This window comes from Bos indicus, chromosome 2, assembly GCF_029378745.1.
Source record: "Bos indicus isolate NIAB-ARS_2022 breed Sahiwal x Tharparkar chromosome 2, NIAB-ARS_B.indTharparkar_mat_pri_1.0, whole genome shotgun sequence".
NCBI lineage: Eukaryota > Metazoa > Chordata > Mammalia > Artiodactyla > Bovidae > Bos > Bos indicus.
In genome coordinates this window covers 85,193,032-85,219,107 of record NC_091761.1, presented here as the reverse complement: position 1 = coordinate 85,219,107, position 26,076 = coordinate 85,193,032, and the positions used below count along the sequence as shown (strand labels likewise).

Sequence of the window (26,076 nt, the reverse complement as noted above, 5' to 3'; positions counted from 1 at the left end):
AGGCTCTTCTGTCCATGGAATTCTCCAGGCAAGAATACTAGAGTGGACCGCCATTTCCTTCTTAGGGGATCTTCTCAATCCAGGGATCAAACCTGCGTCTCTCACGTTACAGGCAGATTCTTTACTGTCTGGTAACCCACTGCAGCATTCTAGCCTGGAAAATTCCATGGGCAGAGAAGCCTAGAGGGCTGTAGTTCATGGGGTATAAAGAGTCGGACATGACTGAACACAAACACACAATAGTGTGAGGCAGCATCTCACCGCAGTATTAATTTGCATTTCCCTAATGCCTGATGTTTAACATCTTTTCAAGTTCTTACTTATATCCATATATCTTTTTAGTGAAATATATGTTCAAGTACTTTGCCTCTTCTTTTCCCAAATTGCTTCCTTCTTACTGCTGCTGCTGCTGCTGCTGCATCTCTTCAGTCGTGTCTGACTCTGTGTGACCCCATAGACGGCAGCCCATTAGGCTCCTCTGTCCCTGGGATTCTCCAGGCAAGAACACTGGAGTGGGTTGCCATTTCCTTCTCCAATGCATGAAAGTGAAAAGTGAAAGTGAAGTCGCTCAGTCGTGTCCGACTCTTAGCGACCCCATGGACTGCAGTCTACCAGGCTTCTCCGTCCATGAGATTTTCCAGGCAAGGAGTGGGATGTCACTGCCTTCTCCTTCCTTCTTACTGAGTTTTGTGATTTTAATAAATTCTGGAGACAACACTTTCATCTCATATGTGATTTGCAATTGTTTCTTCTCCCAGCCTGTAGTTTATTTCATTTTCTTAACAATGTCTTTGAAGAGCATAAGCTGTCATTTCTTTTTTTTTTCCTTTGTGGATCATGCTTTTGATGTCAAATCTAAGAAATCTATGTGTAATTCAAGATTACAAAGCTTTCTTCCAATGTTTTCTTCTGAAAGTTTTAGTTTTAGGTTTTATCTTTAAGGCTGTTACCCATTTTGAGATAATTTTTATATACGGTAGGAGGTACAGATCAAAGGTACTTTGTTTTTTGTTTTTGCATGTGATATGCAATTGCTTCAGCACTGCTTGCTGAAAAGACCATCCTTTGTCCACTTTTGCTTTGGCTGAGAGATTTTTCGCTTTATCCTTTTGATACCGTGAAAAATCTCCCAGCCACCCAGTTCCCTTTCTTGAAAATAACATTGCCAATTTATTACAATTCATTTTAGAGATACTCTTTGCAAAGGTGAACACATATGTATATATTCTTCATCCTCCCAACCCTTTTGCACACAAATAGTGAAATATTTTGTACACTCTTCTGAATCTTGTTTTAACCTAAAATATGTTATGATTAAGATATTCATATGCTGCTGCTAAGTCACTTCAGTCGTGTCCGACTGTGTGTGACCCCATAGACGGCAGCCCACCAGGCTCCCCGGTCCCTGGGATTCTCCAGGCAAGAACACTGGAGTGAGTTGCCATTTCCTTCTCCAAGTCATGAAAGTGAAAAGTGAAAGGGAAGTCACTCAGTCGTGTCGGACCCTTAGCAACCCCATGGACTGCAGCCTACCAGGCTCCTCCATCCATGGTATTTTCCAGGCAAGAGTACTGGAGCGGGGTGCCATTGCCTTCTCCGGAGATATTCATATATCTGTATTTAAATATCTGAAGATATTTATATATCTTATGTATCTGAAGATATATATATTTATATATCTTAATACATCTTATATAATGTGTGTGTGTGTGCTAAGTCCCTTCAGTCATGTCCGACTCTTTGTGACCCCATTGACTAGGCCACCAGGCTCCTCTGTGAAAAAGTGAAAGTGTTAGTCACTCAATTGTGTTTGATTTTTGTGTTGCAACCCCATGAATTGTGCCTGCCAGGCTCCTCTGTCCATGGAATTCTCCAGGCAAGAATACTGGACTGGGTATAGCCATTCCCTTCTCCAGCGGAACTTCCCAACCCAGGGATCAGACTCAGGGATTGAATCTGGGTCTCCTACATTGCAGGCAGATTCTTTACCATCTGAGCCACCAGGGAAGCCCAAGAAATAAAGGTAAATAAAGCCAAATTGTCCTTTGTGGGAAGAAGGCACTCCAAACATCAACAAAGAATGCTTTTCCCCCACATCTCCCTCAACATTATACTTCCCTATAAGTTTTAACGTGTAACAATTAAAATACTTTTTCTGTAGGGATCCAAGCATAGTATAAAAGATGCTAACTTAGACGTTTTAAAACCTACTGAATGGGAAAAATACATTAGGAAGAACATAGTTTTTATAGTTTTACCAGTGTTTATATAAATATGAAAAGGCCGCTAGCTAAAGTACTTAACAAAAGTATCTAAACATTAGTTAACTCTAAAGACAAGCTATAGTACTTTCTGTTTTTAAATAGGAAACAAAGATAGATGCTCTAGTAAGTTTTTTGGGGGAAATATATGCCAGCATCCAATATATTAGGGCTCCTATTTATGTACTTCTACTTTAAAATCAGCCTTTATCCAGACATTTTACTGTAAATGTTAAGATTATTAACATACTCATTTTTAAGAAATAGAAAATTAGATTTAAAAAATCTCAATGGTTAGTGTTAAGGCAAATTGGACATTTCTGTGTCCAAAAGAAAAAGTATGAGATAGCCAGAATGATGGTTTCAATCTACATTAGTCTATCCTGTTTGTGAAGAAGCTTGTTTCCTTGTTAGTACGCACATCTCTAAACTTTATCTCTCTAGATGTTACTACTTTTCTTCATTGTTGTATAAATCTGAAATTTCGTTATGATTTCTAGTCTTCACTTACCGAATCTCGATTAAGAAAATTTGGTGACTCATCATTTATTAATGGTCTTGAGGCAAGAATGTCTATTTTACCTTCTAGTCTTCCCTCCATGGTTTTAATGGCATTCAAAAGAGTCTTTAGAGAGATCCGAGAGTCTCCAATCTCCTGAGAAGACCTCACAGAAGTCAGGGCAGGTGCAAAGGTCACACGGCGTGTGGGGTTTGGCACAACACTGGGCAAACCAACCGAGGAAGTTCGTTCCTTGACACTGTTTACAGGAGGCCTATAGCTTTCAAGGAATTTCGAAGAAGCAGGCCTCTCTGGAGATTTCCTTCTTCTTGGAGGCATCACCAATTGAGAAAAACAAATCAGCTAAACCTAGGATTATTTTTCAGTGAATGCCCCGTTTACTGGGAGAAACAGCACAATGTTCTAAACAAAGCTGTGATGGAAAATATACTTAGGAATGTGTTCCTTTGCTTTCAGAATAAAAAAAATAACCAGAATGAAGTATGTCCTAGTGAAGAAAGAAAGCGTATCTAATGAAGCCCCCTTTACCAGTGTAGTTAGATGGTTAGAACGCTAGCAGCATTCCATGTGAAGACACATTCTAGTTCCTTGGTTACCAGAGGTATAACATACACAAACATTATAGACACAGACATTACACATGCTAACACTGAGTGTTAAGAATTAAACAGATAATGTGGTAAACTGTAAATCACTGAAATGAATCACTTTTTTTTACTAACACATAATCCTGGATTGTTTTCTTCACTAAAGGTAAATAAAGCCAAATTGTCCTTTGTGGGAAGAGGGCACTCCAAACATCAACAACAAATGCCTTTTCCCCACATCATATATAAGGTTTTATATACCTTATCTGTCTAATTTTCTCTTCATCTGTTAAAAGTATTCTGTGACCTATGACAGGTTTTCAGTCTCAACAGCCACCATGTTGACAAGCAAGCACCTTCATTACTAATACCTCTTTCAAGTGCGCTGCTGTGGGTCATGCTGGCACCAAGTTCTGTCTTTGCCTATAACTAAAAAATCAAAGATACTTGTTCCTCGCATCTGCCAAAACTTTTAAGGCTCACATCAAAAAAACCCACTTCCTCTATGAACAACATGATTCGTGATGCTTTCATCATAATAATGCTCCCTAAGGATGCTCCCAATACAATCTATTTTGTTTCCGAAAGTCATAATCTTCTATAATAAAATCTACTGAGTACATTCCTAATCCTCCAGTTAGAGCATAAGCAAGCTGAATGTCCCAATCCTGATTCTGGCATCTTTCCGAAATCCTCTAGGATTAAGTGGAACTTTGTACATAGAGGGTGTTTTAAAAAATGTTTGTTAAATGGAGTACAGTGAGAGAATATTCATCTTCCTGGGCTTGTATGGTGAGGTGGGGAGAAAGGCCTGTTTCTTAAAAGCTAATCAAAACATAAAAGCAATCTGTTTTGTAGCTATTAATCACACCTGAGCATATTTGCCTTCTAGTGCCTTATTCAACTTGCGTAGATGATCATTCTGTGAACTGGTTTCAGTAAGAGAATGCAGTTGTTCTTCTAGCTGCTTAACTTTTGTCTAGAGGAAAAAAATAGAAGAGCAATAAAATAAGCCTTGCTGATGAAACAGATAGATATATACACTTAAAAAAAGTTTTTTTTTTTAAAAAAGGCCAAGAATTTTGGCGAAAAAAATCACAGCAAATTCTTAAGAAAGCAAGCCTACATTTTTCAATGATTCTATGTCAACTAAAATACTTCAACAAATAAAAGTAGGCTGTAGCCATATATAAGTATTGATATAATTCATTTGGTTTACGGCACTTATGGAAACTACAAATTAACACAGTTCATGAACATAACAGTGAGACTTTGTGGGCAATGTATTTTCATTTCTGTTTTAAAGGAATTGTGGTATCTAGCACTCTGAAACCCTTCTGAGTACAAATAATTAGAATTATCAGTATGTAAGGAGGAGACAGAGTTTTGTGTTTTATCAACAGAGAATTATAAAAGCTAATTAACAGAATTCTTATAGGCTTAATTATATTTGAAAACGAACTCATAAAGCTGACTATTCATATCTTTAAAGATGATGATTATTTGGGGGAATGTGCATGCTAAGTTGTTCCAGTATTGTCCAACTCTCTGGGATCCTATGGACCTCCGGCAGGCTCCTCTGTCCATGGGATTCTCCACAAGCAAGAATACTGGAGTGGGTTGCCATGTTCTCCTCCAAGGGGATCTTTTCAACCCAAAGACTGAGTCTTAGTTTCTTACTCCTCCTGCATTGGCAGGCAGGTGCTTTACCATTAGTGCCACCTGGCAAGCTCCATTTGGGGAAGTGAGTCATTAATATTTACATACAAATTTCCAAATTGTGTATTTCTCTGTTTTCTTCCTCTTATTTCCAATCCTCTCATGCAAATAACATTACTAAGCCTATCTCTGAATCGGAAAAAGTTTCATCCAGAATTTTTAAATAAATTTCTTCCTCTCTTGCAATCTTTTATTTCCCACCTGTGAAGGGCATACTCCTCTTGGTTGTAGCTACCGATTATGTTTAAAAACTGTTAAAATTTGAGTGCTAATATTAACTTTTTTTGGAAAGGCTACATGAAAACACATTTTGTCTCAGGAAATCTCTCGTTTCATCAGCAGAATCCTCTCTTCTCTCATCTTTGCCTGTTTCTGTTTCTCTTTTCCACAGTGTACAGTATAAAACAACTTTACACATGGACATCACCAAATGGTCAATACCGAAATCTGAGTGATTTCATTCTTTGTAGCCCAAGATGGAGAAACTGTAGACAGTCACCATAAACAAGACCTGGAGCTGACTGTGGCTCAGATCATTAGTGTCTCATAGAAAAATTCAGGCCTAAACTAAAAGTGGGAAAACACACTAGGCCAGCCCAGGTATGACTTAAGTCAAGTCCCCTATGAATACAGAGCAGTGGTGACAAACAGATTCGAGGGGCCAGATCTAGTAAACAGAGTGCCTGAAGAACTACAGACAGAGGTCCATAACACTGTACAGAGGCACCAAACAAAACCATCCTCAAGAAAAAGAAAAGCAAGAAGGCAAAGCGGTTGTCTGAGAAGGATTTACAAATAGCTGAAGAAAGAAGAGAAATGAAAAGCAAGGGGGAAAGAGAAAGGTACACCCAACTGAATGCAGAGTTCCACAGAATAGCAGAGACAGAAGGCCTTCTTCAATGAACAATGCAAAGAAAAAGAGGAAAACAACAGAAGGGGAAAAAGTAAAGATTTCAAGAAAATTGGATATATCAAAGAAATATTTCCATCCAAAAATGGGCACAATAAAGGACAGAAATGGTGAAGACCTAATAAAAGCAGAAGAGATCAAGAAGAGATGGAAAGAATACAGAGAACTGAACAAAAAAGATCTTAATGACCCAGATAACCACAATGGTGTGGTCAGTCACCCAAACCCAGAAAAAAACCTATAAACCTAGTGGAGGTGATCAAATTCCAGCAGAGCTTTAAGATGATGCTATCAAAGTGCTGCACTCAACATGTTAGCAAGTTTGGAAAACCCAGCAGTGGCCACAGGACTGGAAAAGGTCAATCTTCGTCCCAATTCCCAAGAAGGGCAGTACTGAAGAATGTCCAAAACACCGGACAACTGCCCTCATCTCTCATGCTAGTAAGGTTATGGCTCAAAATCCTACATGCTAGGATTCAGCATTGTGTGAACTGAGAACTTCCAGATGTCCAAGCTGGATACAGATAAGGCAGAGGAACCAGAGATCAAATTGCCAACATTTGCTGGATCATAGAAAAAGCAAGGGAATTCCAGAAAAACATCTACCTCTGTTTCACTGACAATGCTAAAGTCTTTGACTGTGTGGATCATAACAAACTGTGGAAAACTCTTAAAGAGATGCGAATACCAGATCATCTTATCTGTCTCCTGAGAAACCTATATGCTGGTCAATAAGCAAAAGTCAGAACCTTGTATGGAACAACTGACTGGTTCAAGATTGAGAAAGGAGGATGACAAGGCTGTTTACTGTGACCCTGTTTATTTAACTTATACCAGAGCACATTATGAGAAATGCTGGGTTGGATGAGTTACAAACTGGAAACAAGATTGTTGGGAGAAATATCAACAACCTCAGATATGTGGATGATACCACCCTAATGGCAGAAAGCAAATAGGAACTAAAGAGTCTCTTGATGAAGGTGAAGGATGAGAGTGAAAAAGCCAGTTTAAAATATTAAAAAAAAAACCTTAAGATCATAGCATCTAGTCCCATCACTTCATGGCAATTAGAAGGGGAAAAGACTTTCTCTTCTTGGGCTCCAAAATCACTGCAGACAGTGACCGCAGCCATGAAATTAAAGAAGCTTGGTCCCTGGAAGAAAAGCTATGACAAACCTAGACAGTGTATTAAAAAGCAGAGGCATCACTTTGCTGACAAAGGTCCATATAGTCAAAGCTTGGGTTTTTCCAGTAAGACATGTGCAGATCTGAGATTTGGACCATAAAGAACGCTGAATGCCAAAAAATTTATGCTTTCAAACTGTCATGATGGAGAAGACTCCTGACAGCCCTTGGACAGCAAGGAGATCAAACCAGTTGATCCTAAAGGACATTAACCCTGAATATTAATTGGAAGGACTACTGCTGAAGCTCAATACTTTGGGCCACCTGATGCGAACTGCTAACTAATTAGAAAACACCCTGATGCTGGGAAAGACTGAAGGCAGAAGGAGAAAAGGGTGACAGGATGAGATGGTTGGATGGCATCACCAATGCAATGGACGAGAACTTGGGCAAACTCTGGGAAATGGTGCAGCCTGGTATGCTGCAGTCCATGGGGTCATGAAGAGTAGAACACGACTTGGTGACTGAACAACACAGCATAAAACATGTTGTGTGGCTCCCCATTAAGTGGTTTTCACTTAAGGTTCAGAATCAGAATGGCTGCCTCTAAAGGTGTGTTTTGATGCAATAATTATTCTCATTTTAAATATAAGCAAACTGCTGTTAATCTTAGAACTCAGTGGAAAAGTACTGATAAACACTCAAAGAATTTTAAATTTGCCTCTCTTCAAGCAAAACACACACTATTTTTTGTGGGTAATTTTTCTCAGGTAATTACCCTACCTCCAGCCTCAAGGTACTCAATAAAATGCTCTGAAACTTGTTAGATGGCATATTTGCATCTGTAAGCCACTTTAGTTTTTGCAGTCGGTCTCTTTTTCAAAAGGATTTTTAATTCAGGACATTCAAATGGGGAAGAACATAGAAGCAAATAAATCCTGCTACCTCAGAGATCTGATGTTTCTATGTCATTAAATCCATGAAAAATAGCTTCCATAGCCAGCTTATTCAGATCAGATCAGTTGCTCAGTCGTGTCCGATTCTTTGCGACCCCATGAATCGCAGCACGCCAGGCCTCCCTGTCCATCACCAACTCCCGGAGTTCACTCAGACTCACGTCCATCGAGTCAGTGATGCCATCCAGCCATCTCATCCTCTGTCGTCCCCTTCTCCTCTTGCCACCAATCCCTCCCAGCATCAGAGTCTTTTCCAATGAGTCAACTCTTCACATGAGGGGGCCAAAGTACTGGAGTTTCAGCTTTAGCATCATTCCTTCCAGAGAAATCCCAGGGCTGATCTCCTTTAGAATGGACTGGTTGGATCTCCTTGCAGTCCAAGGGACTCTCAAGAGTCTTCTCCAACACCACAGTTCAAAAGCATCAATTCTTTGGCACTCAGCCTTCTTCACAGTCCAACTCTCACATCCATATATGACCACAGGAAAAACCATAGCCTTGACTAGACAAACCTTTGTTGGTAAAGTAATGTCTCTGCTTTTGAATATGCTATCTAGGTTGGTCATAACTTTCCTTCCAAGGAGTAAGCGTCTTTTAATTTCATGGCTGCAGTCACCATCTGCCGTGATTTTGGAGCCCAGAAAAATACAGTCTGACACTGTTTCCACTGTTTCCGCATCTATTTCCCATGAAGTGATGGGACCAGATGCCATGATCTTCGTTTTCTGAATGTTGAGATTTAAGCCAACTTTTTCACTCTCCTCTTTCACTTTCATCAAGAGGCTTTTGAGTTCCTCTTCACTTTCTGCCATAAGGGTGGTATCATCTGCATATCTGAGGTTATTGATATTTCTCCTGGCAATCTTGATTCCAGCTTGTGTTTCTTCCAGTCCAGCATTTCTCATGATGTACTCTGCATATAAGTTAAATAAACGGTGACAACATACAGCCTTGACGTACTCCTTTTCCTATTTGGAACCAGTCTGTTGTTCCATGTCCAGTTCTAACTGTTGCTTCCTGACCTGCATGCAGATTTCTCAAGAGGCAGATCAGGTGGTCTGGTATTCCCATCTCTTTCAGAATTTTCCACAGTTTATTGTGATCCACACAGTCAAAGGCTTTGGCATAGTCAATAAAGCAGAAATAAATGTTTTTCTGGAACTCTCTTGCTTTTTCCATGATCCAGCGGATGTTGGCAATTTGATCTCTGGTTCCTCTGCCTTTTCTAAAACCAGCTTGAATATCAGGAAGTTCACAGTTCACATATTGCTGAAGCCTGGCTTGGAGAATTTTGAGCATTACTTTACTAGCGTGTGAGATGAGTGCAATTGTGCGGTAGTTTGAGCATTCTTTGGCATTGCCTTTCTTTGAGAATGGAATGAAAACTGACCTTTTCCAGTTCTGTGGCCACTGCTCACAGCATCATCTTTCAGGATTTGGAATACCTCAACTGAAATTCTATCACCTCCACTAGCTTTGTTCGTAGTGATGCTTTCTAAGGCCCACTTGACTTCACATTCCAGGATGTCTGGCTTTAGGTCAGTGATCATACCATCGTGATTATCTGGGTCGTGAAGATCTTTTTGTACAGTTCTTCTGTGTATTCTTGCCATCTCTTATTAATATCTTCTGCTTCTGTTAGGTCCATACCATTTCTGTCCTTTATCGAGCCCATCTTTGCATGAAATGTTCCTTTGGTATCTCTGATTTTCTTGAAGAGATCTCTAGTCTTTCCCATTCTGTTGTTCTCTATTTCTTTGCATTGATCGCTAAAGAAGGCGTTCTTATCTCTTCTTGCTATTCTTTGGAACTCTGCATTCAGATGTTTGTAGCTTTCCTTTTCTCCTTTGCTTTTCACTTCTCTTCTTTTCACAGCTGTTTGTAAGGCCTCCCCAGACAGCCATTTTGCTTTTTTGCATTTCTTTTCCATGGGGATGGTCTTGATCCCTGTCTCCTGTACAATGTCACGAACCTCATTCCATAGTTCATCAGGCACTCTATCTATCACATCTAGACCCTTAAATCTATTTCTCACTTCCACTGTATAATCATAAGGGATTGATTTAGGTCATACCTGAATGGTCTAGTGGTTTTCCCTACTTTCTTCAATTTAAGTCTGAATTTGGCAATAAGGAGTTCATGGTCTGAGCCACAGTCAGCTCCTGGTCTTGTTTTTGCTGACTGTATAGAGCTTCTCCATCTTTGGCTGCAAAGAATATAATTAATCTGATTTCAGTGTTGACCATCTGGTGATGTCCATGTATAGAGTCTTCTCTTGTGTTGTTGGAAGAGGGTGTTTGTTATTAGGCAGTCTCAGAAAAGTAGTATTTAGGTCAAGGTCATTTCCTCCTATTATTTCAAATGATCTAAATATAGAGATATGTATTTTTAAAAATTGAGGTACAGCTGATTTACAATATTATATAAGTTTCAAGTGTGCAACACAGTGATTCACAATTTTGGAAGATTATAGTCCATTCCGTTATTATGAAATGTTGGCTATATTTCATGTGATATACAATATATATTTGTAGCATATTTTATGCACAGTAGTCTGTACCACTTAATTCCTTACCCCCCTATTGCCTCTTATATATTTTTTGAAATATAAAACTATAAAAATATAGCAGCAGTCAGGACTCCATGCTTCCAGTGCATGGGGCGCAGGTTCGATCCCTGGCCGGGGAACTATACCCACGTGCTGCACAGGACAGACCAAAATAAAAAAGAAACTGTGAGACAACTAAGATATTGATGAAAAGAAAAACTTATTTTTATGTGTTTTCTAGTGCAAGCATTCTAAATGAATGCTATTAAGAAATTTCCTAGGTTTTTTTTTTTCAGTACATATAATAAATTAGAAATTAAGTAGGACAAGCCTATAATATTAGCACCTTCATAGTTTAGATTGAGTTTCATAACTGAAACAACCTGAACTGCCAGAGTTATGTATTTTGACTTGAAATATGATAATATAGTCATAAAACTGTGATGACTTCAGCACAGAACTCTTAATAATATTCATATAATTTCATGCAGCAATTCAAGCCAAAGAAGCATTAATACAACAGACAACATGGATGAATCTCTCAATTACAATGCTGGGTGAAAGAAACAAGACACAAAAAGCATATTCTGTAACAATTATATAAAATTCAAAACAGGTAAAACTAATCTGGCTATAGAAGTCAAGATGATGGAGAGTAACATCATGGGAGACAGTGACTGAAAAAGGTTATGAGATGAGTTCTGGGAACATTCTGTTTCTTATTCTGAGTGCTGGTCACACGGATACTTTTACTTTGTGAAAATTCATGAGCTGTACCTTGTGTACTTTTCTGTATGTTATAGCTTAATAAGATTTACTAAAACAAAACTCTTAAATAATCTTTAAACTAAGATCATAAAAGCAGCTGCCTATAATAAGGGGCCAGTAGCTAATATAATATTTGAATCCAGCTGGTATAAGAGTGATGAGATTGAGGGTAGATTAGAGTGAGCATAAAGCACTAACTGACATACATTTAAAGATAAGGAAAAAAGTGATAGAAATCTTTCAGACCTATATAGTAACAGCCCATCTATCCATCACTCAACTTGAATAAAACATACAAATATACCTCTGTGTAGCCTAATCCAATAAATATCTTCCTGCCATTTTACAGTTTACTACTATCCTGAATTTGGTGTTTATCATTCCTATTCCTTTTAAATAATTTTATTATAAATGTATCCTTAAACATCCATGGACAGAGGAGCCTGGCAGTCTACAGTCCTACAGCCTGGGGTCACAAAGAGTCAGACACAAGTGTAGTCACACAACACTGAGTGACTAACACTTTCACTTTTAAAGCATCATGTAGTATTATTTTATGAGATTCATCTACTTTATAAGACTCATAACACTGTCATTCTATATTCTCTTATACAGACTGCTTTCCAAACTTTCAGGAGAAATTTGAGAGAGTCTAGTAAAATTAAATTTATGTACACCCTGAATGCATGGTAAATCACTTCAGTTGTGTCAGGCTCTTTGTGACCCTATGGACTGTAGCCCACCAGGCTCCTCTGTCCACCGGATTCTCCAGGCAAGAATACTGGAGGGCGTTGTCATTTCCTTCTCCAGGGGATCTTCCTGACCCAGGGATCCAACCGGTGTCTCTTAAGTCTCCTACATTGGCAGGCTGCTGCTGTTGCTGCTAAGTCGCTTCATTCGTGTCCGATTCTGTGTGACCCCATAGATGGCAGCCCACCAGGCTCCCCTGTCCCTGGGATTCTCCAGGCAAGAACACTGGAGTGGGTTGCTACAATCCAGTAATTCTCCTAAGAATTATAGTTAGAGACTCTTTGGATGTGAGTACAAAGACATGTATAAGAATTTATCATGCAAGCATTGTTTGTAAGCAATTGAAAACTGCCTAAAAATACATTAACATAAAGGATAAATACATTTGGACATATTTAGATAATGTAACAGTATACAGCACCAAATATCAAATCAAGTTTGAATGTGAGGCAGCGGTTTCTGACAGTCTACATTAACACCTGAAACCCAGTATTTATATTATTAGTTTAAAAATGCAATCTCTTATCTAATATGGTTGATACATAATATTTAAATTAATTATAATCCAATTGAGAGAAAACAGACTATTTTGATTATGTTTAGTATGCAGCTCTTTCTTTAGATTACCTGGCAAGAATAATGTATCATTTACAATAGCCAAGACATGAAAGCAACCAAAATGTCCATAAACAGATGAATAAAGAATATGGTGCATGCATACACACACACACACACATGCGCACACAGAGAGGAATATTACTCAGTCATAAAAAGAGCAAAAGAATGCCATTTGTAGCAACATGGATCACCCTAGAGATTATCAAACTACGTGAAGTCAGACAGAAAAAGAAAAATAACATTGATATTTATATGTGGAATCTGAAATATGATATGAAAGTTAAAGTCACTCGGTTGTGTGTGACTCTTTGAGAACCCATGGACTATAGCCTGCCAGGCTCCTTTGTCCATGGAATTATCCAGGCAAGAATACTGGAGTGGGTAGCCTTCCCCTTCTCAGGGGATCTTCCCAACTCAGGGATCGAACCCAGGTATCCCACATTACAGGCAGATTCTTTACCATTTGAGCCAAATATGATATAAATGACATTATTTATAAAACAGAAACAAGACTCACAGGCATAAAAACATAAAAAAAAAAAAAAAAAAACTTATGGTTACCAAAAGGGAGAGTGAAGGAGACAGCTAACTTAGGAGTTTGGGATTGGAGAATTCAAGCTATTGTGTATAAAACAGATAAACAACAAGGTCCCACTGTACAGAACAGGGAACTATATTCAGTATCTTGTAATAAAGTGTAATGGAAGATAATATGAAAAAGAATATATAACTGAATCACTTTGCTGCACACCAGAAACTAACACAAGATCGTAAATTAACTACATTTCAATTAAAAAGAGTAATGTGCTATATGGGCTTCCCTGGTGGCTCAGGGGTAATGACAGCAACACCACCACCACCACCAATAGGCTATATAAGAGCACTTTCCCTTGGGCTGATGAGATCAGTATCTTTGCAGTGTTTCAACACAAAGCTTGACATAAAAACACCAGTGAATCAATAGTTTCAAAAGTGTTTCAGCTTTCAAAGACTATCAAAACACTTTGGCCCTTATTATAGGAATACAGGCAGAAAAAAGGCATGTATTTTCCTTAAGATTATAAGGATAATCTCAAAAGTGTAACTGAGGTTTAAAATGTTAGAAAAGTAACATCAGACTCACTAACAAACCTTAAAATGTATTCCACGCCCAGAAAAAATTTGGCTTCAAGTTGCCTATGAGTGTTTGTGATTTTTCTCACACACATAAAAATATACTTCATTTCTCCTGGGAAAGCTAAAAGAAGGTCAATATTATGGGCCATAGTTTCTATGAGACCATTAGTTTCACAAAGGAGAAAGTTCTTTTGTGCCTGTAATAATCTATATATCCAGCCTGTTACACAGTCTTTTCTAGTGAGAAAGAAATTAAGAGAGGTGTGCTTCCCCAGCTCACTTCATAGGTAAGATAAAACTCAAGAAAATTAAGACTTGTGCAAGATTTCACAAGTATAGATTATACTTAAATGTATCATTGCCTCCAGAAAATATTAATTAAAAGCATGCAAATAGTGGTCAAACAGCTCTCCTGCTGTTTCTGTCCTGGATCATGTCTGCTAACCTGATGGCTGAGTCCCTTGAATAGATAAGATTAACGCTGAGGTACGTGGCAAGCCTCTAATGAGATTACTTATTCTATCAGCTCTATGGCTGCCAAGCGTAACCAGACATTGCTTCATAGCATTCAGTCCAGTGGTGCTCAACTATCGCACATTGGAATCACTGGGGAGTTTTAAAAACTATTAAAGCTTATATAACGTACTCTTTGAGATTCTGATTTAATTGCTCTGGGGTGCAAGCCTTTTCATGGGGATTTTTCCTCTTTTATTTTGAAAGTGTTTAAACACCTGCCATCCAAATTTAACCATTTACATTCTTATACTTGCTCATCATATATCCATCTATCACTTCTTCAATATATGTAAAAAACTAATTTTTTTTAATGATTCATTTGAAAATAAATGGTAGACATCATACACTTCCCAGCATGTGGTGTTTTTAAAATTCCCCAGAGGAGTCTACTGTGTAGCTGAAGCTAAGAACCATTAATTCAGACTTCAGTGTTTCTACCAAAGTTGGTTTAAGGCAGACTTAGTTATATTAGTGGCAAGTTTCCTGCTCTGTGGATACTACAGAGGCAAAACCCACATTAAAGAACAATGAAATTAAAGAACATTGAATTAAAGAATCATGCATTCAAGTCAAGTCCATTGCCTTGAGACCTAATTTCCAGGATTCTTTCTTTTTAGGAATGTTAGAAAAATCCAGCAAAAAAGAAAACACATGTGATAAAAACCAAGACGGTGGAGTAGGACAACACTGAGCTCATCTACCCTTACAAATAAATCAAAAATACATCTATATGTGGAGCAGCTCTCATTAAAAACAAATGAACCTGGAGAAAGATGTCTACAACCAAGGCTGTAAAGAAAGACAAACACAGTTTGGTAGGGAGACGTGATCAGGTCAGGATTTGTGTCCCTAGTAGAGACACAGAAAAAAAAAGCGATATCATAGGTTCAGAGATCCTCCCTGGGGATTTTGGGGCTCATGCCACATATTAGGAATCGCAGTTCTGGGGACCAACACCTGGAAAGATGAGTCCCAGCAGCTGGTTTGAAAATCAGTGGGACATACCAGAGAGTTGTAAGGAACAGACCCCACTCCTGAAGAGCACACACAGGCATGCTTACTCCTAGGAACAAGGTGGAGGAAACCAATGGAAATTAGGCTGGGGCCCCAACAGGTGACCGAGCCCACAGCAGATACCAGCTCCAGACCCTCTTGCTCTGGAGTAGCTCCCCACTAGGGCAAAGGCTGGCACTGTCAAGGAGAGTGAGCAACTGGGGGAGATGGAGCTGGATCAAAACCAGCCCTGTGCCTGAACAGGGTGAGGGTAACCATAACCAGTGTGTGTAATAGTAGTGGGGCAGGAGCTGAAACTGAAACTCTGACTGACATGTGGGGACCATCCCAGCCCACAGGCTCCTGCTCTTCCCTCTTGTCCCAAAGCAGCTCCACACTAGGGTGAAGGCTGCTGTTGCGGAGGGTGGGGAGGAGTGCACACTTAATGCATCATTGACCACAGATGTATTGTATGTCTTTTGTTACCTGAACGTTATTGATCAGAGGCATTGTAACAAAATGGCAATAAGTACACACTTATCAATCAAATCAATGGATTAAATGCTCCAATCAAAATATATAGGGTAGGTGACTGCATAAAAATCAAGACCCATTTATATGCTGTCTGCAAGAGACTCACCTCAGAGACACACACACAAAGTGAGAGGACGGAAAAGATAGTTCATGTAAATGAAGAGGAAAAAAAGGTAAGTAGCAGTACGCATATCAGATAAAGCAGACTTTAAAACAAAGTCTGCAACAAAAGACAAACAGCATTATATAATGACAAAGGGATCCACAGAAGAATTGGATTTATGTTCACCAACATATATATACCTAAACAGGTACATCTAAATAGGAGCATTTAAATATATAAAGCAAATATTAACAGCCATAAAGGGAGAAAATGACAATACAATCACAGTATGGGACTTTTAACACCCCTCTTGCATCAACTGACAGATTTATCCAGAGAGTCCATGGGTTGCAAAGAGTTGGACACAACTGAGTGAACTGAACTGTGCTTGGAAAACTGAACCACTAACTTATACCATTTATAAAAATTAACTTGAGATGGATTAGACTTGAATGTAACACTTGAAACCATAAAACTCCTAGAAGAAAATATAGAACACACTTTGACATATATTATAGCAATCTTTCCTGGGATCTGTCTCTTAAGGAAAAGGAAACAAAAGCAAAAATATACAAATGACACATAATTGAGCTTAAAAGCCTTAGCACAGCAAAGAAAACCACTGACAAAATCAAAAGACAACCTACTGGATAGGAGAAAATGTTTTCAAATGTTATGACTGATAAGTGGTTAATATCCAAACTATGTAAACAGTTCATACAATTCAATATAAAAAAATCCCAAACAACCAAATTTTTTAAATGATCAGAAAACCTGAACAGACATCTTCCCAGTGAAGACATACTGAGGGCCAACAGGCATATGAAAAGGTGCTCAACACTGCTTATCATCAGGGAAATGCAAATCGAAACCACAATGAGGTATAACCTCACACCTGTCAGAATGTGACATCAAAAGACGACAAATAGCAAATTTTGACAAGGATATGGAGAAAAGATAACCTGAGTGCAATGCTGGTAGGAATGTTAAATTGTTGTAGCTACTATGGCAAACGGTATAGTGGTGCCTCAAAAAACTAAAAGTAGAACTAACATATGATCTAGAAATTCCACCAGAGTATGTATGTTAAGAAAAAGACAATACTAATTCAAAAAGACACAGGCAGTGTTCATAGCAGCACTATTTACAATAGCCAAGATATGGAAGCAACCTAAAGGCCGATCAACAGACAATTGCATCAAGATACGGCATACATACAGACACACACACACACACACACACAGAGCAGGATATTAGTCATAAAAAAGAACGAGATCTTGCCATTGCAATAGCATGGATGGACTTGAAAGATACTGTACTTAGTGAAATAAGTTAGACAAAGAATTGTATGTTAGCACTTATTCAAAGGAATGAAAATAACAAAACAGAGACAGACCACTAAATACAGAGAATAAACTAGTGGTTTTCACTGGGGAGAGGGATGGTAGGAGGGGCAAGACAGGGGTGAGGGATTAAGAGGTACAAACTATCATGGATAAAATAAGCTATAAGAATCTGTTGTTCAGCACAGGAAATATTGCTAATATTTTATAATAACTTTAGAGTATTATCTATAAAAATACTGAATCACTGCTGTATACTCAAAGCTAACATAATATTGGAAATCAACAAAACTTCAATAAAAAGAGAGAGAACATAGGCTTTCTACATTGGCAGCTAATGACTATGCATAAAATAATTATAATAAAGTTTCATACTGTTACAGAATGAACCTTGGGATCACACTTTTAGGTTTCAGCATTATATTACAAGCGTGTAAATAGAGGTCAGCTGGATGTGAATAAGGGACCAAGCTTATGGAGGTTTAAAAACTTGTCCAATATTACAGAACTGGTAAATGACTGAGCTAGGTCCTCTTCAAAGTCCAGCAATATTTAGCTTCATAATTGGCGTTAGAAAATGAGAAAAAAAATCAGAAAATGAAATCTCATACCTGAAGTTTTCCCTTTTCATAGGCCAGTTTATTTTTACTGTCAGTAATTTTTCCCAAGACGTTTTCCACCTGTTGTTGGGCAAGCTAATAAAACAAACATAGGTATCAGTATCTCTAGACATAGAATGAATAATTATTTTTCTTCTTAAACAAGCATTTATACCCTTACTATTTCTACAGTAATGAATCCAGGATTCATATTTATTTGCTACTGCTACATCTTTGTCCTTCTTTAGACAGCTGATCATAGTGTAATATGCAACACATATGTGTGTGTTAGTCACTCAGTTGTGTTCAACTCTTTGCAGCCCCATGGACTGCAGTCCACCAGGTTCCTCTGTCTGTGGAATTCTCCAGACAAGAATACTGGAGTGGGTTGCCATGTCCTTCTCCAGGGGATCTTCCTGACCCAGGGATCAAACCCAGGTCTCCCACATTGCAGGCAGAAATTCTTTACTGTTTGAGCTACCCAGAAAGCCCAGCAACACATAGGGAAACTTCTAACTGGAAGTATGAGTGCCTGAAGAGTCACAGAGTTTGTTTTTGTTTCCTAACTCTATTTTTGTTACATAAATTATCCCTTTGTAGTTGCAATCTAAGCCAGATGTGGATGGTTTTATTAGTGGTTACAGATATGCAGTTTGAGGATTACATGCAGTCAGCTCTCAGTATCCATAGGGTTCCATACCCACTAGTTCAACCAACTGTGGATGGAAAATACTTAGGAAAAAAAAATAATTTCCAGCTAGTTCAAAAAGCAAAACTTGAATTTGCCACATATGGGCAACTGACAACTCCTTACAATAGCATTACATTGTGCTAGGTATTATATGCAATCTAGAGATGATTTAAAGGATATGGAAGACTGGCGTGGGGAGGGAGGAGGGAGGGGGGTTCAGGATGGGGAACACATGTATACCCGTGGTGGATTCATTTTGATGTTTGGCAGAACTAATACAATTATGTAAAGTTTGAGAATAGAATAAAATTAATTTAAAAAAAAATAAAAATAAAAATAAAGGATATGGAAGGATGTACCCAGAATATATGCAAATATACCATTTTATATAAGAGACTCCAGTATCCACAGATTTCGGTATCTGTGAGGGTCCTGGAACTAATCCTCCATGGATACTGAGGGATAACTGTAGCCCCTTAAGAAAATGGTCATAACCACTTGGACAACCGGAGACAGTTCAGTTACCATAGTTAAAGGGCAGTTAGGAAAAAAAAAAAAAAACTGAAAAAGCAAAAGAAATGCTTGTTGGAAACATTGTTTGACAAAGTACTCAACACAATGTTATCTAGGACAAACATTACTGAAGCTTCTATATTTCATGAAATTACATATTTAATCATTAAAACAACCTTTAATAATGACAGTTATTTTTTTCATATGCCTTTTTCCTCTCCTTGTCAGAAGAAATAAGTATAAAATAGATTCTCTTGATTAAATTTTGGACCTTACTGGTATACCTGAGGAACACAACTAGTGATTGAAGATGGAAATTTTCACCTTCCACAATCCGTTTCACTGTTGTATCTTAATAACAGAAAATACTGATATTTGCCATTAAGTCAAAATCATCTTTATAAGTTCATGGTAGGGATAATACACACAAAAGCAAATGTGACTAAGAACACAAATTCTTAATCACATAGGCCAACTAGCTGCACTATGGATCATTTGCAATTAATTTTGAGTTCAAACTCTTGTTAATGTTGGTAAAAATCCTATGCTGACAAAATCATTATTTCTGGCTTATATTTGCTTAATCTGTGAATAACAGAACAAGACTCCTTTTTAGCATTTAAAGCCAAAGAATTTACATTCAACTTTAGGCAAGTTTTAAAGACAAAAACGTATATGTTGGGATATTAATTTACACAAGAGACGTTCCTCACTGTCTGCAACACAGCCAATCTGTGGTGCACTTTATTTCATCTTAAATATTGTGAATATTTTCCAAATAAAAGTAAAAACACATTCCAAACTAGATTACTATATAACATGTAACTCATTTTTTCCTCTGTTCAAATATTTTCATGATAGCATACAAGAGATCACATTAGTCTGAAGCACTGTCTTCTTGGTAGTTGCCTTGACTAGAAGAATTAAGCCATTTTAGACATTCTAGATTTTAAAAAAAAGACAGAAAAATTATAGTGACTAGTTCTACTATAAAATTATGTACATTCAATACAAAAATGTATACCCAATATAAGAGATCAGTGGGTTACTAACTAGTATGGCCATCCAGGCATCTGTCACATCAGATATTTATTTCATACTTATTTATACATATTCATACTTTCAGTTTTTTAAAGTTTCACTTTGAATTGCTGTGTGTTGCTCCCACCAAGGCAATTTTTTTTAAAAGCATTAAGACCAATTAATTATCGGTTTCAAAGTAACCTAACAGAAATGTAGACTGCTAGCAATAAACAGGAGGCTGGTAATGATATATTATCATAACTTTAATTTTTTTTGTCTATGGAAGACAGTCCTCCTTTAACACAACAGTTTAGAAACTATGATGTAAAAAATGTAAAATCATCCTACAAATGAACATTTGGGGCTATGTTTTGATCAAGTCTTCAGCAGAAAATATATTACAAGGATGGCTGATAACACTACAAAAACAAAGCTATACCATATAACTAATGAAATAAAAGCTTAACTATTTAAAATTTAAAATTCAGTTCCAAGTTCTATAAATAAAGGTGCCCAAAGTATTTCAAAGTGTAGATAAAGCTTATAAAAAATCAAGAGCTAGATTTAACCAAAATTGTGCTATTACACATAGGAACACTCAAAAATGTGTTCTTGGAATGTTGAAGACTTTTATTTTTTAAAAAGAACTTGGACAGTCTGGGTCTCTTATACAAATTTTTTAAATAATGGAAACATTTTCCTCAATAAAATTTCCTTTTTTAGGCAAAGGCATAAACAATTCTATTAATATTTTAAATAAACTTTGGAAATAATGTCCTCCTTTTTTGCTAACGTAAGGTAGATGTTAAGGCAGTAATTTAAATTATCATTTAAACAGGCCCTACACTTAAGAAAATTGATGGGACACCAGAAATTAGAAAGAGACCATTTAAATGAGTAAATATCTCAGATTCTGAGTTGTGGAATGCTGAACTCAATTGGAAAAGACTCTGATGCTGGGAGGGATTGAGGGCAGGAGGAAAAGGGGACGACAGAGGATGAGACGGCTGGATGGCATCACCGACTTGATGGACGTGAGTCTGAGCGAACTCCGGGAGTTGGTGATGGACAGGGAGGCCTGGCGTGCTGCGATTCATGGGGTCGCAAAGAGTCGGACACGACTGAGCAACTGAACTGAACTGAACTCAAACTATCCTTTGTTTAAATAATCTTAGCAATATACAAGGAACCAGAATGAATTGCTAATATTCATTAGATCACAGAAAAAGCAAGAGAATTCCAGAAAAACATCTACTTCTACTTCATTGACTATGCTAAAGCCTTTAATTGTATGGATCACAAAAAACTGTGGAAAATTCTTAAAGAGATGAGAATAGCAGACCAACTCACCTGTCTCCTAAGAAACCTACATGCAGGTCAAGAAGCAACAGTTAGAACTGGACACGAACAACGGACTGGTTCAAAATTGGGAAAGGAGTATGTCAAGGCTGCATATTGTCACCCTGCTTATTTAACTTATATGCAGAGTACATCATGCTAAATGCCAGGCTGGATGAAGCACAAGCTGGAATCAAGACTGCCGGGAGAAATATCAATAACCTCAGATACGCAGATAACACCACCTTTAAGGCAGAAAGCAAAGAGGAACTAAACAGCCACCTGATGAAAGTGAAAGAGGAGAGTGAACAAGTTGGCTTAAAACTCAACATTCAGAAAACTAAGATCATGGTATCTGGTCCCCTCACTTCATGGCAAATAGATGGGGAAACAATGAAAACAGTGACTATTTCCTTGAGCTCCAAAATCACTGCAGATGGTGACTGCAGCCATGAAATTAAAAGACACTTGCTCCTTGGAAGAAAAGCTATGACCAACCTAGACAGCATATTAAAAAGAAGAGAAATCACTTGGCTGACAAAGGTCTGTACAGTTACAGCTGTGGTTTTTCCAATAGTCTTGTATGGATGTAAGAGCTGGACAATAAAAAAAGGCTGAATGCCAAAGAAGTGATGCCTTTGAACTGTGGTGTTGGAGAAGACTCTTGAGAGTCCCTCGGACAGCAAGGAGATCAAACCAGTCAATTCTAAGGGAAATCAGCCCTGAATACTCATTGGAAGGACTGATTCTGAAGCCAAAGCTCCAATACTTTGGCCACCTGATGTGAAGAGCTGACTCATTGGAAAAGACCCTGATACTGGGAAAGACTGAGGGCAGGAGGGGAAAGGGGTGACAGAGAATGGGATAGTTGGTTGCATCAACAACTCAGCAGATATGAGGTTGAGCAAACTCTTGCGAGACAGTGAAGGACAGGGAAGCCTGGTGTGCTGCAGTTCATGGGGTCACAAACAGACATGACTCAGTGACTGAACAACAACAACAAAGCTATTTTATCAGCAGATGGGTAAGTAAGAATTTTATTCTATTAACAACCAGTACGACATGGGCCCATGCAGATGGAACCGATTCTGTCACCCTTACAAGTGTACACTAAGTGTCATCCGAGTTTTAAGAACTAATATATTTAATACATTGTTTAATTTCAAGTCATTAAAATCCTAGTTGTATATGGAAATAAGTCTATTTCTTTCTGGTGCTACCATCTGAAAATGTATGTTTAAAATACCAACAAAAAGTAGGGAGACTAGTCATTTAATTTGAACCCAGAAACAGTAAACTTCCCACATTTGGATCTTTTCTCACTGTGGTTCCCTTCATGATGGCCTGTGGTAATGGACTTAAATTACACCGTCATTCATAGGACTTGTGGTTGTCAAAGGGGACTAGGGAGAGTGTGAGGGATGGAGTGGGAGTTTGGGGTTCGCTGATGCACACTATTATATACAGGATGGATAAACAACAAGGTCCTACTGTATAGCACAGGGAACTATATTCAATATTCTGTCATAAACCGTAATTTGGAAAAGAATATGAAAAAGAATACATATAAAACTGAATCACTTTACTGTATGGCAGAAATTAACATTATAAATCAATTATACTTCAATAAAAATTTTTAAAAATCACGCTGTCACTAAAGGCTGAAATGGCAAACATAAACCTAACATAAGGAAGTGTGAGGGAAGAAAACGAGCATGATATTTATAAAAGGATACTGTATGTTGGCCCTGTGACTGGCACTTTACTCACAATATCACATTTGAGTCTCACAGCCTGGCATGATACACATGGCCCTCTTTGTGTTCTACCCAACCAAGGTTACTTAAACACCTATGTGTGGGCACTATGCTAGGCAAGGGAGTACAGAAATAAGTTAACTATTCTTACATTATAAGGGCATGAAAGCAGAGGCATGAAACAGGTCAGTTTCTAGTTTATGAAGTAACAGTAACTGTTTTAACGAGTATGCACAGTAGGCTGTGGGAACCCTCAGGGGAGTTCCACAGGGAAGATCCCCTTGGCACTGAAGGCCACAGAGGTTAAGAACCTGTCCAGGTCACACAGTAAATGAAGCCATGGGTTAAAACTGGGTCTGAATTTAAATCTATGGTGTGGCATATAAGACACAAACTCATATGCACATTTCTAAAAATAAGAGGTTATGCTAGAGGGTAGTTTTTATTGAGGATTAAGTGTTAATTTTTAAAGAACAAAAATATACTGCCAGCAATGAATGGCAATAGGTTTAATGATATTGCTGATTAAAAAAAAAAAAAGTTGTAGTATCTCTACCTCTTTCCTCAAGACTCATTATAGCCAACTGCAACAAGGCCTGGTTAGAGAACATTCTATGCAGAGACACGTAAGCTGGAATTGAGGTATGGGTAATTACTGCAAGACCTTAATCAAGAGGTGGTAAGCAGGTAAGGATCAACACTGACCAAGTTACCTACAAGATCTGTCAAAGTCACTAAAAGGATAAGGCCACAGGTCTGCTCCCTGGCAGTACAGGCATGGAAGAACCATGGACACTGAGACAGACACAAACCTGGTGGGTAGATAAGCCCAGCTGAGGTCTGGCCAACTAGCAAAGGACAATGATGAATCTTTAATTTTGAGGGAGGGAGAGCTGGCCTGAGATAGTTCCAGGATTTAGAGCTAATGCACCCTGTTGCTCCGAAAGGAACTTAATAGGCTTTTTCTAGGGATAGTTGAGATACTAAGAATTCAATAAATGTTAGCAAAGTGCTACATGCTTTACATATATTAACTTACTTAATCTCAACAACCTCCTAATAATAGTATTATCCCCATTTTGACAGATTAAGAAACTCAGGTTCAGAAAGGTTAAGGATCACACCTAAGGTCACAGCCAAAATTGAAACACAAATAGTCTGGTTCCAGGGACATGAAAACTAACAGGATTTAGATTTAGTTTCTGTAATTTTTCATAGTTGAAGTAATGAGCAGCTTATGACAGAGCTTGAAAGAATTTAGCTCAGATTAAGACAGACTCCACACCTTCTTTGGAATTCTGAAAGCTGAATTCCATACTATAGAAGAAATAGATAATTCTTTGGACTGCAAGGAGATCCAACTAGTCCATCCTAAAGGAGACAGTCCTGGGTGTTCATTGGAAGGACTGATGCTGAGGCTGAAACTCCAATACTTTGGCCACCTCATGTGAAGAGTTGACTCATTGGAAAAGACCCTGATGCTGGGAGGGATTGGGGGCAGGAGGAGAAGGAGACGACAGAGGATGAGATGGCTGGATGGCATCACCAACATGATGCACATGAGTTTGGGTGAACTCCGGGAGTTGGTGATGGACAGGGAGGCCTGATGTGCTGCGATTCATAGGGTTGCAAAGAGTCGAACACGACTGAGAGACTGAACTGAACTGAAGTATTCAAAAGCACACAGAAAACTTACCAGCTGTTTAACAGAACAATCTCTTTAAGTCTCCTTCACCTGGAGATGCTGTAAGACTTAAATGTTTATTTGTAATGACTTCCCTGGTAGCTCAGATGGTAAAGGTCTGCCTGCAATGTGAGAGACCTGGGTTCAATCCCTGGGTAGGGAAGATCCCCTGGAGAAGGAAGTGGCAACCTACTCGAGTATTCTTGCCTGGAGAGTCCAAAGGATGGAGGAACCTGGCGGGCTACAGTCCATGGGGTCACAAAGAGTGACACACAACTGAGCGACTTCACTTTCACTTTCTTTTTCATTTATTTGTAAGGCAATGACCTTGTCAAACAGCTTTAAGAAACCTAACTTACTACTAATTTCCCAACAGATAGAACTGTCAGGGGGAAAAAAATACAAGTTTCTTTCTCACAATTTATGGAAAAGAAAGTATTTTAAAATGTTAGAAATACTGGTACTTTTCATCATTACAGATCATCTGTGTAGGCAGATGTTTAACAGCTGCTTTCAATTCTCGTTCTCTTAAATCTTCTATTGCCTGAATACTGTAGGGCTCTCTGACATACTTGGCCTGCTTAGTTATTCAGGACTTGTGATAATTATCAAAATACAAACAAATGAAGAAACCCATCTCCTAATTTCTGATTTGTACAAAACTCTTTAGTCATTAATTCCTACTTTAGACTGACCTTTTTATACCCACCCAATGGTAATCAGAAGATGCTTGCTCAAGTTCTAGGGAAGCAATCTTATCTGTCAGTTGTTTATTCTTTTCCTCTAGAGTCTGCACGTTGCAGGTTAATGCATTTATGTCTACCTTTGAAAAACAAAGGGAGAAAAGAAATCTATGCAGATCCAAAAATACTATCTTGTTTTTAAAATGACATTTTTAACCATAAAATAAATGGTATCTTATGAACACGTTCCCCTGCTTTTCTAGCTGTCTTTAGCAGGTGGGTTATAACCAACTGCATAGCGTGCATTTACCAGAAGTCCTTCTGGTGCTTGGTACTTATTTAAATATTAACTCAAGCATATAGATACAGATGTAAAAATAAATCCTCCAAAAAATATTAGCAAAATGAATCCGGCAATACA

The 26,076-nt window shown here is 38.2% G+C and overlaps 1 protein-coding gene across 4 annotated transcripts in view; it reads right to left on the bottom strand.

The window, feature by feature from the left end:
- The window catches only part of CCDC150 (coiled-coil domain containing 150), a 91,472-nt gene that overhangs the window by 21,939 nt on the left and 43,457 nt on the right, over positions 1–26,076 (bottom strand). For 3 of the 4 annotated variants that reach the window (XM_070769695.1, XM_070769690.1, XM_019974289.2), the window contains 3 exons: positions 25,682–25,795; positions 17,979–18,062; positions 4,240–4,347 (listed from right to left, as the gene is read on the bottom strand). In XM_070769695.1, the coding sequence (XP_070625796.1) occupies positions 4,240–4,347; positions 17,979–18,062; positions 25,682–25,795 (306 nt within the window). The other variant, XM_070769705.1, reaches the window with a different exon arrangement.